Below are 16,778 nucleotides of genomic sequence, written 5' to 3'. Positions count from 1 at the left end.
CATTGTTAGGTACTTTTAATGTGTTGCCACATCCTTTGGGAGCAAAGCAGTACTTGTGCTTATTTATTTAGGTTGTTGGGGTCTTTCAGGCTCTTCATTAGGCATCCAGATGTTAAGTTATACCCTGAACAAGAAAGATCACTGATACCATTAAAGGCAGATAGAAGTGGACAAATGGGGAGGAAATTCCGGGAAATAAATAAGCACTATTCATGTCAAAAACAATTTTTTGCCAGGTAGATAAGGAGATAATTTATGAGGAAATGCTCCACATATATAGGAGAAGCCACTTGGCTATTTATTTGAAACTTCTGCAAGTTGTCAGTAGATACCAGGATAAGATAGTGATCTGAGGTGGACAATGACATATTGATGGATGTTTTGGCTCATCTTAAAGTTATCTGTTGCTGTTTAGATCATCTCAAAAGACCTCAGTAAAGTGTACGAGCTTTATTGCATAGTTCTTTATGTTTGCATAGCATCCACTATAGGTGGCTTTGTTTTCAGGGCTACCATACAGAACAAAGCTCTACATGCTTCCTGATATTGATAGGAATGGTTCCTCTAATTTCATTGAGAAGTCTAATTGTAGTACAGGTAATACAAGTGTAAGAGTTTGCATGATAAAGGCCTAGAAACATTATATAGACCATTCTTCTCCCAGAGCATGGAAATAAAAGGTTTACCACAGAACATACTGGATGAGGACATGGTTTCTGCATGCTCTGTGCACAGCCTTACATTCTATCAAGTATATGTTGTTCAAATTGATATAGGATATTGGCATTCCTTGTGAAAGTTTATTTCTCTTGAATTAGGAAATATTAGAACGAAATTCTTTACTGTGAGGGTGGTGAGGCACTGGAACAAGTTGCCCAGAGAAATTGTGAATGCTCCGTCCCTGCAACTGTTCAAGGCCAGGTTGGATGGAGCTCTGAGGAACCTGGTCTAGCGGGAAGTGTCCCTGCCCATGGTAGGAGACTAGTACTAGGTGATCTTTAAGGTCCCTTCCCTGCCAAACCATTCTATGACTGTATGATTTCACAATCCCATAGTTGCTATCAATCCTCTGAGGGCAGAACTAGATTCTCTCGCAGAACTTAGCTGCATTTTAACTAAGGGGACTGTTGTCTACATGTTGCATTCCACTTCTTTCCTCCTCGATAAAAGCTATCCAGAAATGCATTCCAGAAATCTGGTTGCTTGGTTTCATGCTCTGCAAGCAATGGGTTACCATAGTGTTTTAGAAAAATACCTTTTCAGGAAGCAGAAATGTAATCAAATACAGTCCACTGAAGTTGTGCTGAATGAACCATCTGTTAACAAATTGGAAGTAATACATTTATAGATTAAATTATTACTAACCTTTAATTTCCCATTACAACCAGGAAAATAGGAAAAAGAGAACATGAGAATATCTTGAGAAATATCCCTTTAGGTACTCTACCCTTTGAATGCACCTCATTACCAATGTCTTGTGACAGTGTTATAAACTGACTCTGTTCAGCAACCAAACCTCTCTGGAAAGCAAACCAGACAGTTCCCTCCACTCAGACTGAGCACATTTCTGTAGATACTTATCTCTGAGCCACTGGAACAATTAATGCCTCCCAGTTTTGAAGCCAGGATATGCCCAGTAATGATCAAAACTGTTATATTCATACTGGAATGCTCTTGTCCAAATGTTGCTTTGCATGTTTTTATTGGAATAAAAAAAATGCAAATTCTTGTCTTTGATCCCAAAGACCTAGGCAATTGTACAAATTTAAAGTAAAATCCCTTTAATGTTTTTAAGTCTATGCAGTCTATGTAAACTAGTAGTTCAGAATTCCAGGCAGAAGTTGAAATAGGACTCAGTACTCTTTGTCCCAATGTGAAACAAGAAATAAAGGTCTTCTATTTATTGCTAGGAAAGATAAAACCACCATCTAGGGACATGACCCTTGTTGGTCCTCTGAAATCTCCTTTGTGCTGTTCAGTCATTCAGTATTGAAAATTTCAAACAAATGACTAACACACTGTGCTATCTGGTTTTGGTTAATGGTCCAACATATTTCATGTTCTTCAATAATCATTCTGTGCTTATTTATAATCCATCACCCTTTGTCCAAGTCTGCAGCTTTGGCTGTCAAGTGTGAATTAGAACCACCTCTTAAATTCAGGTGTATTTTCAGCTACACTGTGGTAATATTGGCTGTGGTGAGGCTCCTGTCTCCCCACCAAGAAAACAATTTGGTATTAACATGAAATTCACAGTGTTATGTATTAACTGGGACAGCAGATACATGTATTAGCATGAAATTCAGTGAACTGTGAACTCATGAATCATTGCTGAATTAATTTCTGTATATGTATACGTAATGTTTGGCATTTATTTTTATTCAGGAGTTTCTGAGAAAATGTTCTTAGCTAATTTGCCATATCAAAATCTTACAAACATTTTCTCCAGTAAAGAACTTAATTCTGATAGAGATGGATAATGATCAAGTAACCAAGGCTCTGGTAGCTAAGATACTCAACTGATTGCATGAAAACTCATCTCAGTGCTGAGTTGAGTACCCTGTGCTGGTAAGTTGTGAAAAATGCTTGTGTGGAAGACTGGTTGTACACAGGAATATTACCAAAATGTGTGAGACAAAAACTAAAGAAATGTCCTTATGTGATTGCACAATGTGAATTTCACATAGTGTGGAACTGTAATTTGCTAAAGAGATAAAGACCTCTGCTCTGAGGAAAGGCTGAGAGAACTGGGATTGTTCAGCCTGGAAAAGAGAAGGCTTTGGGGTGACCTAATTGTGACCTTCCAGTACCTAAAGGGAGCCTAAAAGAAAGGCAGAGACTATTTGCAAGAGCCTGGAGTGACAGGACAAGGGGGAATGACTTCAAACTGAAAGAGAGTAGATTTAGATTAGATATTAGGAAGAAATTCTCTGCTGTGAGGGTGGTGAGGCTCTGGCACAGGTTTCCCAGAGAAGCTGTGGAAGCCCCATCCCTGGAAGTGTTCAAGGCCAGGCTGGATGGGGCTCTAAACAACCTGATCTGGTGGAACTTGTCCCTGCCCATGACATGGGGGGTTAGAACGGGGTTATCTTTAAGATCCTTTCCAACCCAAACCATTCTATGATTCTGTGATTTTGAGCCATGTGTGCTCTAAATTTTCTGAAAAGCAATCTAATGTAGTTAGCACTGCTTGACTCCAAACACGAGTTTTCCATTATTCCTGTGAGTTATCGCTTCCAAACAACACAGTACCTTTTCTACAATGACACCAGCACAGTGTGCCTTTTTATGTTTGACTTTGTATAGAAAATGCCAATTCATTGAAAAGAAAGCTGCTTACATTAGCAAAATTTCCTTTTAAAAAAAATATTGGAAAAGGACATTGGAAAAGCTACTGTCTAGATATTTTCAACAACCAAAGTTAATTTTTGTATTTTAAATAACTTTTCAGGCCTGTAACCTATATTTAATGTATAAATAGTTCCCCTCTCCACAATTCAATAACCTGTAAATTATACATGTATTGTGGAAGTAGGAGTTAAGATCCAGAGTCCTCTCCCCTGCCTTTGATCACGCATAGCCTGCTCAATCTTATGAGAAGGCTCCATGCCTTTGATCTCATCTGCCTCCTTCTCTATATTGTTCAGGTTATCTGAGGATGTTGATTATTTTGAAGTGTAAGTTTTCCTCACAAAATTATGCCAATTCAAACTAAAAAAAATTTGAAAGAGTAGCCATTTGTACTAAAAATACTGAAGAAGTCAAAATCCAGACCAAATATTTAAAATATTTTAATGTACAAAGTGTTAATTGCTCCAGTAGAAAAGTACTTTAAAATTTAGATTTGAAGGATTGTGCTGTTTGGAGTGAGATTGTTTTGCAGACTTGAGAATTCACAGTAGAGAAATTGAAAAAGGTTATATATAAAACTGTTTCCTGTACAGTTTTAATGATTTTTGCTGCAAACTAATTGATCCTTTAGTCTGCTGAATCAAAAACACACCTTACCTTGGTCTATAATTCACGTTTGTTCTTTTCAACTAAGAGTTATGACCTGACCAGGTTTTTTTTAGCTAACAGAACTCAACCAGCTAGCAATGTAACCCAGCAAAGTGGATGCATGGGTCCCATATTTTTTTAATTAAATTAACAAAATGTGTGGGGTATTTCTGGATATGGTACATATATATCTACCTGCACAGCATTTTGATGTTTTGGAAAGTACTGCCCAGGTTTGTAGGAATATAAGGACCTAAAGGTATATGTAATGTCCTTCCTGAAATAATTAATCATGTTTCAAAAATGATTATTTTCTCTCTTTGCCCACGAACTCTGGCATATTGAGGTGTAAGACTGTGTCATTTATGGTAGCTGAGGGGTAGGTGACACACAACTTATGTTCTATTGAGGTCTACTTTTGGCTCAAGGCAGCTAAACAAAAATGCTCCTCTTAAATAACATTCTATAAGATGTTTTAAGGTATGAGCAGCCAGGATTCGTACATGGTCATACAGGAAAAGTGTGCATTAAAAACATAAAAACTGTCTATCACTGATGGAAAAATCAATGATGCAAAGAATGCCCTTCTGACACCCTTTATATACCAGTTATTCAGGCCAAGAATGAGTTCTAGGAAAAATAAGTGCCCCTGGAGGACCTTTGCTACACAACCTGCTGGATGGTGGGGAGCAAGAAGTCATCTGAGCTTTCCACTGAGTTACATCTGTGCAATGTCAGGCCCATGAGGATTTTTTGTTCTTAAGCTTGGAGGGGGTTGCTGTTGTGATGATGTTCTCTACATGTAGGCCTGCAGCTCTACTAAGCATTGCTGCAGTTTTTGGAGGGGAGCATTGGGATGGGAGTTACACTGGGACAGCTCTAGGCACTAAGGATGGTGCTAAATCAGGTAATAGTAAAACAGTGTCTGTCTTTAATTCTGGCTATACTTGTCCTTATCTTGAAGAGGTGCTAGGAAAAGAAGTAGATGTTCCTTTTTTGTCACAAGAAGAAGGCATGTAAGGAATTATTTGTTGTTTACTCTCTTGATAGCTGATGCTCTGTGTGCACTGTCCTTCTACTCTAATGACCAGGAACTATATTAAGTTATCTTTGGATTTTAATTTTCAAAGGTAGGGGCCAAGTTGGTGCAAACTGTGTGGATGGTATTTAGAAATCATCTAATTCAAGATAATACTTATGATTCAGAGCAATGTACTTAACACTGAGCAATGTCAGGTATTCTATGCTCTGTACAGTAATGACAAATTGTTTATGAAAACAAGTTAACCTTTAGTTCCTTTGGCTCTAGTACTGGTAAAAACATTTAACTGCCATGTTACTTAGGGAGTTTGAAGAGTGATATGCTAAAAACTTTTAAATTTGGGGGGGAAATGATGCTCCAGATTTTTTTTTCATCTGCTGAATGGTAATGATAGTGCTTAGTCATATTTGTACTTAGATCTGGAAGAGACAAACGAAGTAAAGAGAATGCACAAAGTGTTTTTCTGTGTCTAAGACTGGGTGTATATGTATATTGAATGTTTTACCTCTTGCTATGAATTTATTTAATGTTTCTGGAGTGACAGTGGTGAAGTAAAAGGGAGCCGAAACACGTATGTTGAAGAAAATGTCTGTGGCAAAACTCTTCCTAGCATCAGGTTTGGTTTGATATAACACCACAGCATTTTTACCTGTCTGAGTCAGTGTGTCGTTGTTTGTGCAGAAAGTGCCATATCTTTTTGTGCCTGTAATAGACCAAGCTTTTTTAAGATATGGGAAATGGTGATTCAGACTGGATTTTGCTTGGGCCTTGCTATGGACTCCTCTCTGGACTCCTCCAGCACTGCAGCTGTGCTGCTTACTCTACAAGTGTGCTTCCCTGTGAAGAACAGAAGGGTATCTCCTTTTTGTTCTGAGTTCTTTATGCTGTGCAAGAGTTACTGGAAAAGGCTCATCTGAATTTTCAGTATCTGTTTCAATTCATTATATTTGTACCCTTTGATATTTATGAGTATCTGCACTCTTAAGGGAAGAGCTAATCTTAAAACATCCATGAATAAGGCTTTGCTTGCAGAAACAGGAGTATCGGATGAACACTGTTCAGTTTTTGTTGCTTTTTATTTTTAATTTTCTTTCTCCAGTAGCAAAGCAGAAAGAAGGTTGTGAAGATCAGGTGCCCAACCATACAGACCAAGTGACCAAAAACTTAAATAAGTTGCAGACAACACAGTGAAAAGTTTCAAGAAGGAATTTAAAACAAAAATGTTCATGAAAATTTCAGAAAGGAGAAAATTACACTTAAATTTGTGATGAATGACATCTCTGGCTCTTACCAGAGAGCATCTTGCTTAAGTCTCTTAATTCAGTGCTGTTAACCTTAAGGCAGAAAAAACCAGAAGGCATAGTGCCATTTGAAGATAAAATTAAAGTAACAAGCAGATGATAAATTTTAATTTGCATGCATTTTACAAATAATTTTTGTCACCTCTATATACTAGGGACTTTGAGAATGTAATCTGCAGAGCAGGACCATTTTATTCTAGTGTTATGCTATGCAATACAGTATGTTAAAGTTATCCAGAAACATGCAATATATCCACCACTTGCATGTCCTCATTGCTTTGTGTGTTTTCAGCTTTTAACTTGTAGTTTTATAGTTTTAAGCTTGCTAGTTTTGTTTTCCTGTTCAAGAAAAACCATGTGAAAGAGCAGATTCCCATCATCCCTGTAACTTCACTCCAACACTGTTGCTGTGTTTCTTTCCCATTCTCTCTCAGGTTTGCTCTCATGTCTTGTGTGGATTGCCATTGCCCAGGGAAGGTTCTGATTTTTTCTGTCCAGTTGATTTGCAAACTGCCTCTTAAGCTAAGAAGATTTGGTTGATGGTTGTTCTGTGGGAGTTGAGTACAGACATAGAAACCATGATCGTCTGTGAACAGAAACCCTGAGCCCAGTCCGGATTTCCTGTCCTCCTTGCCTTCCCCTTTCTTCCTCCTGAGTAGAGGAAGGATTGGTGGATGTCCTCTTCTCCCATGGAGAGGCTGGTCCTGTGCAGCCTCCTTCCTCCCTGACAGTTGTGGATGAAGAGGGCCAGGCGCTCCCACAGATGTATCTTTTTAGTTCCTTTTGTGTTGCCCCTGTATTAGTTCATAGACAAAGCACTCTGAGGTTCGTCTACATCTCTAATTGTTGTCAGACACATATGCAAGTGATTTTTTTAACAGCTTTTTAACATCCTTCTTAAATATTGGTGAAGTCAGTACTCATTATTGAGGGCTAGCCACATGTTGAAGTGTTTTTCCACACATGGAAAATAAAAAAAGACTGTGTAGGATGCTGTACCTATCATCCCTCGAAAGCTACTGCTCAAATTTGCCCTGCTCAGACTATCTATTATTTGTAATTAGTGGCAAACACCCTTCTGAGATCTGAAAGTCAGACTGGTCCCTTGTCCTTTTCACATACCATCACTGATAATAACAGTAGTAAATTTGAATAGGATATGAATTCATTGCTGTTTAATTGGAGGCTTCTGCTCAATTCTGATGAAACCATTATTTTTCACAGTGATGCAAAATGCACCTGGGTTTGTAGGTTTCACCCTTGTGAGGGGTTCTGTTGGAGACACTGATGAATTATGGCCTGAACATTTTTATGGTTGATGATAGAATGTAAGGTGGAATGAACTGGAGTCCCATGTACCCTGTTAGAAAAAAAATGTGAAACTCTAGTCTGTTTGCTCAAATCAATAAGAAGTCTACTAAAACAGTTTCTACATAATTGTTAATGAAAGACATTTGGCTGTCTGAGTTTTATGAGCCTGAAGAAATTAATTTATTTTTAAATAATGTCTAAGATATATTATTAAATCTCAAAGTTATTTATGGGAGAATCCACCTATGTTTCATTTTATGGCTGAGGCATAATTACATGCAGAGTTTGCTTGTGGTCCTTGGAAGTCAGTGTGATTCCTGTGGTCTTGTGGCAAGAGGCTGGAGTGATAAGCATCATTTCCACTTATTGATAGCACCTACTGAGCCATCTTTAGCTCATAGGAAAGAAAAAAAGGTTTCTGGACTCAAAACCATGCACATGGCATTTCACTCTGGAAGACCATTTGAGAGAGCTTAAACCAGGTCATTGCATCAGAGAGCTTTCCTCCAGCCATGGGCCCTTGAAAACCTTCAAATCTGGAAAAGAGAGGGACTAAGCCCTGGACTGGTTTACTGTTGTCAGACACCTCCCACCAGTTGACCAGAGAAGGGCTGAGCCCAGGTGCTCTGGCTCAGCAGGCGGAGCAGGGTCACTTCCATCCCCTGATGTTGTACCCAGCACCTCCTCACGACCCCTTGCCACTGTTGGGCCACAGTGGCTACACCTTCTCCCCAGCACAGGTCCCACCAGCACTACCCCTTGTTATTCATAGAGGCTGCCCCAAGCACTGGCCTCCCAGCCACACCTACCCTCCCAGAAACCTGGATGGAGGCCTCTGGGATGTACCAGGAGCAAGACAGAGGCCGACCTACGCTGCCAGGCTGCCCCTTGCACTGCCCTAGTCCCAGCTGGGGGTGCAGCCTCTGCAGCCCTCCCTCTGAGGGCTGTGCCACCATCATAACCATCTTCCTCTACTTCAAAGCCCCCATTCTCACACTTCCTTCCTTTGGCAATGAACCTTCAATTTCCTCCAGGTAAATAAAATGAAAACTGGAAAGAACTGTAGAACAAAGCATAAAAGTAGCTGAGCTGGAGAGTTATGGCCCTCAATGTCCCTGGGAATGGGTTTTCCTGTCCTCCTGCTGCGGTTCCTAGCCTGCTGTGTCCAACTTTGTTTGCCTTTCCTTCTCAGTGTTTGGCTGTAAGCTCTCTAGCATGCAACCTCCTCTTCACAGGAGCATTTGTAGTGATGCTAATAGGTAGAGAGGCTCCTCCCATGGCTCCGTTTTTATTAATGGGAAGATCGGAGAAATTACCATGTTTTTAACATTACCTTTGCAGTAGCTATTAAGTTTCATGGTGTAGAAAGAGTGAGCTCATTTGCTTCACAACGCGGAGCTCTGAGGTCAATTCTTCTGTATGAGGTTTTCAGGTGCTGGGTGAGCATGTTTGTTGCTCAGTAGGTTACGTGGTATTTTCATTTGGAAGTGACATTTTACGTGACATTTTACTTTAAAACAATAGCTGGGCAAAATTGAAATTTCAGGTCTGCATCAAAAGAGTAATGTCTATTACTTAGTCTATTTAGTAACTTGCATCGTTTATAAATTCTGCCTGATTGCATCTCTTTTCACAAAATCCAGTTTAAATACATTTTGAAGGGAGGGCGCTGGCTGGTTTCAAATGTGCTGGTTTGCAAACTTGCAGACCAGCTGTCCTACTCACTAGTGAAGATAAGAGGGCTCAGATGAAGGGTTTTGTGCTGCTGGAAACACAACCAGTTTTCTCAGGAGATTGCTTTGAGGGAGATTGCAGCAATATTGCATCCCCACAGTTACTGGTGGGTATTGCCGCACGCATGTATTATTTGTGCTAGATAAAATCAGGAGGTAATAAAGACAGGTAAAAAGAAAGAATGAGAGATCTGCTGTGTAGGGTTTTTTTCCCTTTCTTTTTCTCTTTTTTTCTTAGGGAGAAAAAAATGTCCAGGGGATGCCACATTAACTTGGGGAGAAGCGAGTGCTACTTTAAATCAGAAAATTTGTGTTATACCAAGTGCTTTATTTTGGGAACCATTTCAGTATGTTATGAAGGAAAGTTGCAGACTAGGCATGTTTACTAGACCTTTAATTGCTACATTTAGGAGAAAGGCGCTTTTTTTCTTCTTCTTCCCTCCTCCCTCCCCTTTTTAACGACAAGAAACCAGAGTTTACTGTGCAAATGAAGCAGGCTTTGCAAGAATCAGATTCACTTTGGACGACTCTTCACATTCCTCGTCATCATTACATTAGGCAGCACAATTCCATCTCTGGTTGATGGGCAGAAAAAGTGGGCAGCCTGCCAGGTAGACGTTTCCATGGCTCCCAACCCCCAAAGGTGATGCGTTTTTCAGCTAATTCAATGAAGAGTGGGCTGAACTTTGGGTATAAACTAGACAATAGCTGCCTTCGCAGTATCAGCAGAATGGTTTATGGGAATGCACTCCACATTTGGCAGAGCATCATGTGACCTTACGGCTGAGATTTTGTGATGGTGCCAACGGAGACTTGGAAAGCGGTGCCCGTTCTGACTTTTTTCCTCTTTTCTTACATGGCTCAGAAAATGGTGGATCTTAATACTTGACTTTAGCCAGACTCAGCAAGCGATTGAGCTTTGAAGCACAACTTTGCCTTTATTCTGGCTTTTTTGGCACACCACCAGGAGGCTGTCCCTTTCACGCCTGATAAATTCTGCTTCTTATCTCCAAATAGAAAAAAAAAAAAAAAGAAAGAAAGAAAATATAAGCAGAATATTTATACTCCATAACTGCGTTTTAAAACTACACGTTTTATTTTTTTTATTGATGGTGTGTAGTTTAGAGGGTCTCAACGATAGAAGTTGCTTTTTTTATTTTTCTGGTGGCTTTTTTTTTTTTTTTCCTTCCTCCTGTTTAATGAACAGGCGTTTGAACCGGGCAAACGGGGCGACAGCATTGAACATGAGCTCATTGCAGCGTAGTGTAGCAAACTGGCACCCTGCCTTTTCACCCCTTTGCTCGGGCAGATTTGTGCAATCCCCATTTATAAAACCGGCGCAGGGGCGAGGTGAATTTTCTGGTCTCTCCCCACCTCTTGTCCTGTGCAGGCAGTTGCGGCAAGGATTGGTGCAGCTTTTGCGCAGTGCTTTGTGCCTGGAATTCCGAGAAGAGCGAGAGAGAGAGAAGACAGGCATCCTGGTCTTCTTCCGAGAAAGAACAGGAGCCCTGAGAAGAAGAAACAAATCTGAGTTTGTCCTACGTACAAGAGTGCAGGAAAGAAAAAAAAGTGACTCTCCTGCTTCCAAAAAAAAAAAAAAAAAAAAAATCTGGCATGTTTCACTACAGAGGCATCAGGACATGTTAGAGCTGCTTAAAACAGTGTAACAAAATGAACATAGGAGATTTTAAGTAAAAAAAAGAAAAAGGAAAAAGAAACGAAAAAAGAAGGAGTGAATTTTTTGTTTGTTTGCTTGTTTTTTTCACTATTGCTCATATAGCAGTATTTGGCACTGAGTGAAAACGTACCTTTCATATCAGGTATAGCTTCTGTTTCTTTTTTCCTCTTTTTCTTTTTTTTTTAAGTTGTTTTAAACATGTTGTTTTGCAAATGAGTTCTTGTGTATTAATTTTAACGTAGTCAGATGTTCACACTTTTTAAAACTAACTTTTTGGGTGTGTGTTTGATCTAATACTGCTGAAAACAGAAAGTAAACAAAAAAATTGAGAGTCTGTAGAAGTTGTTAGGCACATTTTGTCTTAGCTAAGCACTGGAGTTATGCAAAGACCTTAATGTTACATTTACTCAGTTGGAGCTTTGGTTATCTCTAAGAAAGTTGTGGGTATTTAGATCTGGTTGCTAAGGAAATTAAATTCTTTTTTTACAGTGTGACTCATACTTTCACTTTCTAAAGAGGAGAAGTGGAAAAAAAAAAAAGTGTTAAACTGCAGGAAAGGATCGCTCTTGTAGCCAGTATATTAAAGTTGTTATTGAGTTAATTCATATATGAGTTTCTTACAGTTTGTATCTAAATCCATTACAAAGAAATCAGTGTGATAAGCACTGGAATAAAAGGCACATTATTGGGACATTCATGAAGTACGCCTGGTTTGCAGCTAGTAACAGTGACTATTTTAAGATGTTCGGTAAAGCAGCACTTGTCCAGGAATAGCTGAAAATAGTATTTAAAATACCCATTCAGAATGTTTGTGATAAGTGCATGTACAGTTAAAGTAAGTTTTGAGCATGTGACGCTTTAGTAGAGCTTTTTTCTTAAGGCGTTTGTCTGTCTGTTGTAACATATTCCTAGGCAATTAGAAGAGTGTGTAACAAAATTCATTCTGACTGACAGATTTTGAAAAGCTCAGCCAAATCGGTGTTTTATGTAGTTTGGATTTATTTATTTTTTTATATATTTTCCTAGTCTTTTTAATTTATGTTAAAAGTACAGATGTCCTCAGCTCGAAATTACTTTGAAATTACAGTATCTCTTTCATCAGAAACTGTTATAGTTTGGGGGTTTTTTCCAAATGTTCGTGATGTGTGTGTGTCTAATAAAAAACTTTATAAATGTATTATGACTTTACAAAATAGAATTGTTTTAACGTGTGCTTCATTTTTTATACATTACTGATTAGGCAGTAACTTCTAAGATTATATGCCAATTTTGCTACTTTATATTTTTGTTGTTCTGCAATGAATTCTGGGAAATTGCTGAATGGAGACCTTATATGTATGACACATACACCTCCATATACCCATTTTGGACCAGAAAGTATTTCTTAGATTTATGGTGATTCTGCCCTCCCTGTTAGTTTTGTTGGAATAGTTTTGTTTGTCATTCGTACCTAAGCCTGTTGAGAAACCAAGGCTTGCATTAGCTTAAAATAACTTTTCAGTATTCTCTATTTGGTCATACTAATCACTTTCCCCCTCCCATAAATTTTTGTAAATGTTTTTTGATTTAAGCCACATACTTTATCCCAGTATTTTTGTGAAGTTCCGGACCAAATTACCTAATTGTATTCACTGTCTGATAAAAAGTACTTCCTTTTAAGTTTGCTCCTTCCCTTCCGAAATTCCTAATATAAATTAAGTATTTGCGGGGTGAAAAAAGCCTAGGAAATAGTAAATGAAAGATTCCCTTTGCCAACGTGTGCGTGTTCACAGCATGTCTTCCCATGGCCCTGAGGAGGGGTGTCAGCAGTGTGTCGGGTTTATATCTTAAAAGCATAATTACTAATTTTGTGTATGTTTCATGTTGTTCAGAAAACACTTCAAAAAAAGCAAATATTTCAAAATCTTTCTCTTGCGCTTTTTTTTTTTTATTTTAGTGAAAGAAAAAATAAAAATGAAAAAAGAAAATGAAGAAGTTAATTATACCAGAAATCAACGAAGGTAACACAGTGATCTTGAAATTTCTTTTGTTAAAAAATAAAGCTATTAGCAAGAATATGAAGGTGTTTAGATTTTAATAAATTATTTCCTTAAGAGAGCCTACAAATATAATTTCAGATATGTGTATTACACTTTTGTTCTTGTTACTTTCTGTTGGGAATGTTGCAGTTTATGTAACTGTAGCTGTACAAAGCTGTAGCTTTATACTGTATGTTTACATGAAGTTTTAGAAATAATTGAGAAATTAAAACATAATTTGCTTTTTGGTTATGCCTGGTAAATATATCATATATATATTATATATATATATAATATATTTCCTAGTATATTCATATCACTAGTATATTTATAATACATATATTTTTTTTGCTAGTATGTAACTGTAACACAGTGACCGATTATTTTTGAAATGCAGAATATCTCTTCTATTCACCAAAAAAAAAAGAAAATTGGAAAAGCAATTTTACAGTGCTTATGAAATCATTCAGTAAGTTGTATATGCAGTCTGCATACTTATTTCTGATACTGGTATAGCTCTTCTAGTTTGAAGTCTTGTCTTTACATATTCTATCTCCTCAGTGTCAGCAGAAAACAGCTATAAAAATACCATTCCTTCTGAATGCTGAAGTGTTGCACATAAAGTGAAAGCAGGTTTAAAAGAGATTGTTCTAGAAAAATAAAATAAGAGTATTTTAAAATGCAAAAGGGTGTGCTTGAACATGCAATATTTAATCTAGCAAGTTTAAAAAAAAAAAGAAAAGGAAAAGGTAATTCACTAATTTACAGCCGTCATTACTGAACTCAAAATACATGTTGCAGTCTGCAAGAAAATGAAGCATTACCCTGATGAAAAAACTTTGCTGTTGACAACATTTATTTTACTAAAAGGAATTTTGCCCAACTAACAGTGGCAGAATTAGGCCTTTGGTGGAAACTAGTGGAAGGAAGGCATTAAGATGGTATTGAGACACAGATTTCAGTAACCCGCTGAAATCAAAAGGCACCTTTTTATAGCACCTGGTTTTAAAATTATACCTGTATCTTATGCCTGTATTTTACAAATGCATTTGTGGTGGTATTGTTAAAAGTTATTCTGATGTGTGAGATGTTCTGCTTCAAAGTGCAGTGTTTGTTAGTGCTTTCATTTAGAATATGAAAGTTATAAAACTGTCCGTGTCTCACCTTTCTGAATTACTGGTTATTACTCCAAAGGACCTGTTTTCAGTCTGTTGTGTGAAGTACCCCTGCTTTTAGTGTGTGATAATTTGTATACTATGCTTGCCAGTCACAAGAAGGAAGGATTTGTTGTAGGCATTAACCCTGGAGTTTTACAAGATCGCGTTTCCACTTGCATTCCTATTATTAGGGAATCGCATTGATGGGAGGATTAGTGAATAAAATATACAAATCAACCTCTTTGCTTTGATTAATAGCCATTGTTTAATCAACAAGTTATTGTCAAGGAGTATGTAGCTGTGCTGTAAGTTGAAGAAATAGCTAAGCAGTCTTTGTAATGTCATATGGGAGCAACACTCCAGTGTGCCTCACGCCTTTCGGATTTGGTGGGGTGATTTTTATTTTGAGTTGTAGCACATGATATGAGCTCAGACACAAAGGGCAAACCTGTATTGTTTACTTCTATGTCATGTCCAATTATTGATTCCAGTCTTGCCTGCTGTGTGCACGCTATAGTCAGGTGCAAGTTGGGAGTTGAGGATTCATTGTTGAAGGCAAAGGGTGCGCAAAAGGATGTTAATTCCTGCTGAAGACAAACAATGGTGTGCCATCAATCTGTAAAAAAAGTAAAATAGGCTTTCTTCCATTTTCAAAAAGAAACTAGTTACAAATCATTGGCTTGTTTGTTTCCTCCACCATTTATGCAGTTAAGCTTGAAACAGCCTTCTTTGCAGTAGATGGTAATACTTTCAATCTTGAATACTCATTCTTATATCACGTCATATGTTTGTTTGTTTAAAGTCTTCTGCGTCTCTCTTTAAAAGGAAAATTGTAATCAGCGATGCCAATTGGCATAAACCCGTAGATCCGATCTTGTGTTGAAACGCACTGCACAAGCTCGCTTCTATGGGTCTGTGTCAGTGTGGTGATCTGGCAGAGGTCTGTGTAGCACACACCACAGTGGTATCTGACAACAAGCCCAAATGAGTGTACAGAACTATACAGGGTTTGGAATGCTTCTCTTGTCCGTTGCCTTATCTTCAAACTTAAGTGATGTGTACTTTTATCGGTTACTTTAAGCATACTTGGCTTAATATCTTATTAAAATTTAGAAAGAAGTGTGAGGGAATTGTAGGGTTTCCAATGAGGGAGTGTAGGATATACCGTTTCCTGGCTTTATTAAATATACCATTCCATGGTATTAGACTCAAAAAAAATGTAGAAAAACGAAGAAGATTTTTGTATTTTATTTTTATTGTAAAATAAGGCCAAATATCAATTTTTTTCCAGAAATGTAGTTGGGCTTGCGTCATTCCCATCAAATATGTATGTATATATATATACGCACACAACACACGTATATATCTTTATACATATATAAACAGCATAGAACAGAAATTCTGCCTCTGCAGTAGAAAAACCTATCTAAGAACATGTCTTTTTGTCTGAAAAGTGGGGAATAACTACAGTTGAAAGCCTACCCCCCTGGGAAATATATAGGCCTATTTCAAAGAAAGGCTGAAGAAGTGAAGAAGACTTTATGGTCACCGTCGGAAGCTGTGTGCATCCGGGTTGAGGTAGTAGGTTGTATGGTTTAGAGTTACACCCTGGGAGTTAACTGTACAACCTTCTAGCTTTCCTTGGAGCACACTTGAGCCATCGAGGAATTCATCACCACTTTAATCTGATCAGGGAAAGTATGCAAAAAAGGTATTGTTTCATGGCTGTACATAATGAACACTCTGAGGCTTTATTGATGTTGAAATAGTCCTGATGACTTGATTATTTCATTTAAATCCTGTTATAAACAATGCTGACACGTTGTCTTAATGGGCTGTGACTATGTACTGTAGACACTTAAGGAAAGACTGATGATTATTTTCATGCCATTAACAGGAAAACTTTAAAAGTTTATTTTGATTTATAAATTCAGGAAAATATCAAGTATTTAATGCTTCATTCTTTCTTCATGGAAACAACTTTTCCTACACAGTTGCTTTTTCATTTCTGTTGTTACATGGGTGGACATTTTTTTAAAAAATGAGGAATTTTTTTCTGTCCTTATAATATTTTCCAAAAAGCATTTCATGCTGCTGCTTGGATAGTAGCAGGCAGTGTCACAAGTTGATCCTGGTCTTCCTTGGATTTACAATATTCTTGCTTTGTGCCTGAACAACTTGGTGTTTAAAACTCAGATCCAAATGACCTGCAGACCCACCTGTGTTCCCACTTTGTAGAGATTCATGTGCTGCTCAGCCCAGTCCCACTCTGGGGTCTCAGCCCCCATGTCCTTACACAGCATGTCAGGCTGACCCTGAACCACAATGCCCTTGTCTTTTTTGGCACAGAATTAAGTTCTGGTGCATCTTCCCAACTCAGCAGGACTTGGAGAAGTCACACTCCTTGTGTGAATGGTTCCCAAAGCACTGGGAACTGATGACAGTGGCACTTCCCAGCGCTGGGTGCTTTTACCCGTGTGGGCCAGGTGCTGTAGACAAAATCATCCCTCCTCAGTCCTGGTGTTCTCTGTATGTTTGT

General features: G+C 38.1%; 1 protein-coding gene across 5 annotated transcripts in view; it reads left to right on the top strand.

The window, feature by feature from the left end:
- LOC113949763 overlaps window positions 1-16,778 on the top strand; it is a 178,292-nt gene that overhangs the window by 123,765 nt on the left and 37,749 nt on the right. For 2 of the 5 annotated variants that reach the window (XR_003528556.1, XR_003528558.1), the window contains one exon: window positions 13,001-13,064. Coding sequence is in view for 2 of the 5 variants with exons in the window: in XM_027648752.1 (XP_027504553.1) it covers window positions 10,777-10,917 (141 nt within the window). In the remaining 3 variants the exon portion in view is untranslated. Of the gene's footprint in view, window positions 1-10,776; window positions 10,971-13,000; window positions 13,065-16,778 lie in introns of those variants that run through there. The other 3 variants (XM_027648752.1, XM_027648751.1, XR_003528557.1) reach the window with 2 other exon arrangements.

The sequence above is a fragment of the Corapipo altera genome, unplaced genomic scaffold, assembly GCF_003945725.1.
Source record: "Corapipo altera isolate COAL_440 unplaced genomic scaffold, ASM394572v1 58, whole genome shotgun sequence".
In the NCBI taxonomy this organism is placed as follows: Eukaryota; Metazoa; Chordata; class Aves; order Passeriformes; family Pipridae; genus Corapipo; species Corapipo altera.
The sequence above is the reverse complement of the archived record's forward strand: the minus strand, read 5'-3'. Positions and strand labels throughout refer to the sequence as shown.